Source organism: Amblyomma maculatum, chromosome 4 (assembly GCF_055883805.1).
Source record: "Amblyomma maculatum isolate TAMU_Amacu chromosome 4, ASM5588380v1, whole genome shotgun sequence".
Taxonomy (NCBI): domain Eukaryota; kingdom Metazoa; phylum Arthropoda; class Arachnida; order Ixodida; family Ixodidae; genus Amblyomma; species Amblyomma maculatum.
The window spans coordinates 129,222,925-129,229,625 of NC_139347.1; the positions used below are offsets into that span (position 1 = coordinate 129,222,925).

Below are 6,701 nucleotides of genomic sequence, written 5' to 3' on the forward strand. Positions count from 1 at the left end.
TTGTGCCAGTATGGAAAGGTCGGTCATAAGCCACGGCACGTTATTGTAGCACCCTTTCTATTGTATTGCCTCCGCAAGGAATCCGTTTACAGCCGATGGTGGGTTGCGCACAAGGCCTGCGAGCAGCTGCTTTTTCAAACCCCGCATCAAGTGCCTGACCTTTTTGTCCTCGGACATGGAGGGATCGGCTCGCCTGAACAGGCGCGTCATATCCTCGACGTACGCTCGACACTCTGATTCGGCATCTGGATGCGAGAGTGAAGGGTCCGTTCTGCATGTTCGCGACGATCCGCGCTAATGTAAGCCTTGAGCAGTTGACGACGGAGTTCCCACCACGATGTTAACACTTGCTCTCGGTCCTCGAACCAGGTACGGGAGTCACCCTCAAGGCTGAAGTAGATATTCCTTAGTTTGGCAGCATCGTCCCACTGATTAAAAGCAGCGACACGTTCAAACTGAAGGAACCAGTCCTTCAGATCCTCAAAGAGGTCCCCATGGAAAGACTTCGGTACTCGAGGGGCCTGCAAGGTGTAGCTACAGGCCGGTACGACGCCCGTTACTTGCTGAGCAGAAGCACTGCATGTCATGGCGGCGGCTAAAGGCTGGAGCTCCAGAGACAATCCCTGGAGCCATCGACTGGAGCGATGCACTGGAGTGTCCAATGGCACAGGCCTGGCGCGACGTCTTTCAGATGGAGACTCTTGCATAGGTGTTCGTTTTTTTTCCATCACCCCCACCAAATGTCACGTACACGGTGATTAAAGATACCAAGGATTGCAGGGGGTAGCCCAGACACAACGGCAGCAAGCAGCACAGACGCCAAACGCGCAAGCGACACTTCGTCGTCCTTTTAACTTCGTCTTCCTTCACTCAGTCATGCACCACCTGGCAACGCTAGGTGGCAATATTGCTTATTCCTCGCCGATTCTACACCGCCTGTCGCGAACCTCATTTGAACGCCTGCAAACGTTGTTAACGAAGGGTCTCCGTGTGTGTTTGGGCGTTCCTGATACAACTTTCGGCGTTCCAGTAATTGCTGAGGCAAGGCAGCCTCCGTCTGAATTGTGGCGTAGAACAGAGACTGTAGGTATATCTTCCGTTTGATAATGCATCACAAAAGGCACCCATTAGCCTCCGAGCTTCATGAACGAGATGGAAGACACAAACATCAAGTGCTTTAGCAACACCGCCAATTTCTTCCAAGTTATGAATTTTGGAAAGGAGAAACAGATCATCCATCATGGCTTTTATATACCCCTACATTACGTTTGTCCCTTGAAGAGACAAATATAGGAGCAGTGACATGATATCTGCTGCTCAGCAGTTAGCACTTTGAGATACACATGCGGTATCCCTGTTACATTTATGTGTAAGCTGATGGTTTCAGTGTACAAAATTCATCAACGTCTGCATTTTTGATTTCGTACCTGAATGAGCGGCGGTAATGTAAACTATAGCTCGTGCGGCAGACTCAATGACTAGCGAGATTTACGCTATTTATTTGGTTCTCACGTTCATCTGATCGGTGCTTTACCCGCGTATGTGGGTAATCTTTAGCAACTCTCAGTCTGGACTGAAATCTTTTGACAACGCTAGTTCCATACCATAACAGGCTACACCCCTCCCCCCCCCCCCTCCCAATATAAAAAGGCTACCAAAAAGGCGCATATTATAGTTTTCCAATGAATGCCCGGACATTTCCTTATTTCTGTAGAGAAAGAGAGAGAGAGAAATAACGTTTATCTGTACTCGTCAAAAATGAAAGGGGACAAGTATTTATCCTAAAACCCCTATTCGTTCTCTTAACCCTCGGCTGGAATCCCTGGGGACTCCGCAGCGGTGAGGGCGAGGTCCATGACCTTGCGTTGCTCTTCTACTTCAAGGTTGAGTAATAAGGTCTCCAATAATTTAAGATTCAATTCGCTTCGTTATATGAAGAGCAGGTTCAGACCAAGTGAACAATATTTGCAATCCTAATTAAGAGCGTACATCAAAGATTAAATATTTCTGGATGCCGTTTACTGTACAGCTGACGGTTTTGAACACTGCGGTTTGCAAATTCGTCCACAAGCACAGATGCGAATGCGGCGTCTGGGCAAGCGCACTCCAATGCACTCACTTCTGACCTTCCGTTCTCGAGGAGCGCGTTGCACCGCCTTTGGAAGTCCACGCATAACGAAAATAAGAAAAGATTCGGTTGGAGCCAAACCATAAAATTTTAGATCGACATTTCACCCATCCTTGGTTGCGGTTTAATATTCCGATTCCTATATGCAGAAGTTTATAAACTATCCTCCATCGCTCGCGCTTGATTGATTGATTTATAGGAAGGGAAAGGTGCGGTAACTGTCTCACTTGTTTTCTGTGGACACCTCAACCGCGCCGTAAGGGAAGGGAGGAAAGTGGGAGTGAAATGGTAAAGAGAGAAAGAGGAGCCATAGTGGAGGGCTACGGAGTAATTTCGACCACCTGGGGATCTTTAACATGCGCTGACATCGCACAGCACACGGACGCCTCTTCGTTTCGCCTCCATCGAAACGCAGCCGCCGAGGTGGGGTTCGAACCCGGGTACTCCGGCACAGTAGTCGGGCGTCTTACCACTGCACCACCCCGGCGGGGCTCATCGCTCGCGTTTGGGAACGGGTTACACGAACTTCCTTCATTGGAACTGGGCGCGCAGACAACTCACGGTGTGTGTGGACAGGAAAGTGTGAATGTGGCTCACCTGTTACTGTATTTTGCGGCATTTGTAACATTTTTGGGGGACAGTGCATCCCCGGGAACTACTGATTTAGTATATGTGGCCCAGTAATGTTAGAGGTACTCTCTTTATGTGAGGAAGGGTATTATTTGTTATTTGCTTGTCCTATGTTTTCGCACGCAAGATTATTATTACTTTTTGTTTTATTCTTCGGTAGTGCTTCAATAGCTTTCTTATTTACTTTGTTATGTATACAGAAAATAAGCTCATTTTGGTTATCTCCTTGTTTGTTCATATCAGTTATGCCCATTGTAGCATGTACTATTCTGTACAGTGTTATACATTTACACACATCTACCCATAAGAGCTAGCTTATATCGCTATTAGTGTTACTTCTCCGGGCGCTTTTACTTTGTTTATATTTGTGTAATTTTATTGATTAGCGTAAATGTTATGTTGACCTGTATAAACTCTGACCATGTGGTTCTTAGAAATTGGTGAAAAGGAGTAGCCGGAGCCGCTATGCGACATTAACCTCTCCCTTATTATTCAGATAAATAAAGAAACACTCTCTTCCATCCACGCTCATAAATAACCCTAGGAAATTTTGGAACATGGTAGCTAACTCTGAGAGCAACCTGTATTTCTCGGTATGGTTTTGTGTGATTTCTACGTTCCAAAGCGACCTAGGCAATGAGAGACGCCATAATTGCCGCCGCGGCCGGGATTCGATCCCGTATCCTTGGCACAGGAGTATACGCACTAACTTGTGCGTCACCAGGGCAGGCTACATATTTCTTTACTTGATCAGCACGGCTTACCTGAGTTAGCCAAGAGTGCGCATTCATATTAAACGATGCGCTGGCAGTGAACTTTTAATCCCCAATTAATGTTCACATTCCATCATATATGTTTTTAGACGTAATTACTGTGCAGCCAATAGCCATCGATGCCACCGGGATCTTAAAGCTCATTAGCACACTGAAACCTCATGCTCCTTCGATGCTGACAACACAAATGCAAGATTACTTAAAGAAACAAATAGGTATTTGTCGGTCTTCTTGGCAAAAATGTTCCAAACATTCTTACATACTGCTGCCTTTCGCGTGCATCTGAAGCATGCGAAGATGATTCCACTTTATAAATCCGGTAATAAGCGATCACCCCTTAATTATCACTTCATATCTCTTCCTAGAATACCATATATAATTCTTGAACATGTCATGTGTTTATACCTAGCTAATTTTATGATTCGAACGTTGTTTTAATTCGGCTCAAAATGGGTTCAGGGAGTTGTACTCATGCGAGAAAAAGCTATTTTATTTTACTACCTCTATGCTAACCCTTAACTACAACTGCTCTTTGGTTGATGGCATCATCTTAGATTTCTCTACAGCGTTCGACAAAATTATTTATAGCGTTCTGCTATCTAAACTTAAGTGCCTCAATATTGACGAACATCTTATCATCTAGACTGAATAAATTGTTAAGGAATGGTCACAGCATGTGTTTCGTGAAGACATCATCCACCTACACCACTTGTCGCGTCAGGTGTACCTCAAGGGTACGTTTTGGGCCTTTCCTTATATTATATTAATTCTAGCTGTGTGAATTTCCTGTACATTTATGCGCCGATGACTTTGTTATGTATCGGAAGAAATCTACCCCTGCCAATGTTAGCCTTTTACAAACTGGCCCAAATAATATAACTAAACGGTCTAACACATGGGCCAGGAACCTAAATGTCACAAAGTTTTAAAGCTATGCCAGTATCGCGCACTACTCTCAAGCCTATCTGCTATGTATTAAATAATACTCCTTTAGATCCTCTTATGTCTTACAAATACTTGGGAGAGCATATCACTAACGATCTCAGCTTGAAACGATATATTCCTTGTATCATCAATAACAGTTATCGCATGATTGGGTACCTGCTACGCAATTTTTCGAAGAAATGATCCTGTTTCAACTGAACTATACACAAGGCTTTGGCACCATTAATGCTTGACTATACTTCTATAGTTTAAGATCCCGGCTTCACGTAATTACTTCCTCACTCGAGGTAGTTCAGATAATTCGACGGGCTTCATTCTTTCCAGTTATAACCGCTCTAGCAGCATAACTTGAATTAAACTGGCGTCATCTTTACCGTCTCTGTGGCTCGAAGGTAAGCATCACGCCTTGAATGATGAAAGAACAGCGAAAATAGTGATCGGAATTTGGGAAAAAAACAGAAATGTATACCTATTGGGAATCAGCATAAAATATGCTGCCACGAAGGGCTCCCCGCAAAGTAAGTTTTGCTTTGGGGAAGAAAACAAAATATGCTTCTCGAAATCTTAGAGAAGCTTTCGCTACAAAGATACATTAATTATTACTTATGTATACGCCATAATTTTTGTGACTGTCGTGAATTTCTAAACTAAAAGCAACTATAGAATTAACAGCTATAGATGCTCCTCGAAATCTTAGAGAAGCTTTCGCTACAAAGATACATTAATTATTACTTCACTTCATAATTGTTTGTGACTGTCGTGAATTGAGTTTCTAAACTAAAAGGAACTATAGAATTAACAGCTATAAATGTCCCCAGGGATACGCTAGTGGCGTGATTCCTCCAGCAGCGTGTACTGGAAGAAACCCAAATCTAGTGCGTTATGATAACAGTAATCAATAATACCAGAAGAACGAGTTATACCTAGATAATTAAGATAAGTTAAGCAAATACAAGACCCATGGCAGTTGCGTTCGTGATACCTTCGCCTATCCATTAGCTACTGCCAGCTTTTCCCACACTGCTACTGATCTACACGATTGGATGTTTGATAACAATAGCGGATTTCTAAAGCCCTGTGTTCGTGGCAGAAGAGCGGCCGTTGAAAAGGCTCACAGTAGAATGGCAGTACGACGGCTTGTAGTGACGTTCTCGACGCAATAGTCTGTAAGAACGCAGGAAACACAAATCAGTAAACTATTGCCATACGTAGGAAACATAGATAGGTTACATTATGCGTTAACGAAATGATGTAATAATAGCCCTCTCTTGAATATAAAAAGTGTAGTTTAGCTTCGGTTGAGCCTAGTGTGAAGCGCTATAGTTCCAGCCGCATACCTCCCACGTGAATTAACCTTCGACCCTTGACCCTAGGTTTGACCAATTGCCTTTGGCGGCAACACACCTACCCAAAGTGACTAATCGGAAGCACATGGTGACCTTGGCTGTACCAGGCGTAGTGAAGCCATCGCCTGAATATATTTCTACGGATCATTTGACGCAAAAATGCCAGCTTCCTATCAACGATAGCCGTGCGAATGGTGCAGCTCTGTAACCTAACAACGGATTGAAAATCACTCACCTGGAAGTTTCCTTGAATCGCTCTCAGAGCGAAGGAGTAATGCGATCCCTCTGAGTACCACTCGTTTCCCTCCGTGGAGAACTCATTTCCACTCGTAGGACGCAGCACCCCTAGTGGTCGCTTCGATGATGGCGCAATTTTCATAATAGCGTAACCGCCGGAACCGTAAACCGACCACTCATAACTGGAAAGAAAAAAGAAATATTTTAAGCACGGTGCAAAGAAAGATAGCAGCTTAAAAGGCACCTAAAATCCTTAAGCTGCCGCAGGTCATCCTTGCTCACAATAAAATCGTTGTTAAAGGCGACTGTACTGGTACGATTAAAAGCAAGGCGAACTGGAGAGCACCTGGTTTTCCATGCTGTTAGTGCTGTCCGCTCATTCTAGCATCCACATCTAACTAGACGATACCTCTGCTGTACCACTAGGCGATTCATCGCTTCATCGAAGATTGCCCTGGCCACGAAGGGCTTTAGCTGTGGCATGGAGGAAGCAAAAACTAGTAGGGAGCGTGACGTCACGCGGCCAATCTTCGCAAGCCAAGCGCCGAGTAAGCCGGTCCCTACCCCCTTGTTTCGCTTTTCCAGTCTGTCCCTGTGTTTTGATATCGGGATGGTTTAATGCGCGCGTCTGCCTCGGCGCGG

General features: G+C 44.7%; 1 protein-coding gene across 1 annotated transcript in view; it reads right to left on the bottom strand.

Annotated features, from left to right (window-relative positions):
* The window catches only part of LOC146192369 (uncharacterized), a 44,324-nt gene extending 38,102 nt beyond the window's left edge, over positions 1–6,222 (bottom strand). The window contains exons 1-2 of the mRNA XM_084600457.1: positions 6,058–6,222; positions 5,592–5,640 (exon numbers count right to left, since the gene is read on the bottom strand). Coding sequence (XP_084456583.1) covers positions 5,592–5,640; positions 6,058–6,201 — 193 coding nt within the window. The 5' untranslated portion in view covers positions 6,202–6,222. The remainder of the gene's footprint in view (positions 1–5,591; positions 5,641–6,057) is intronic.
* Between the last annotated feature and the right edge of the window lie 479 nt (positions 6,223–6,701).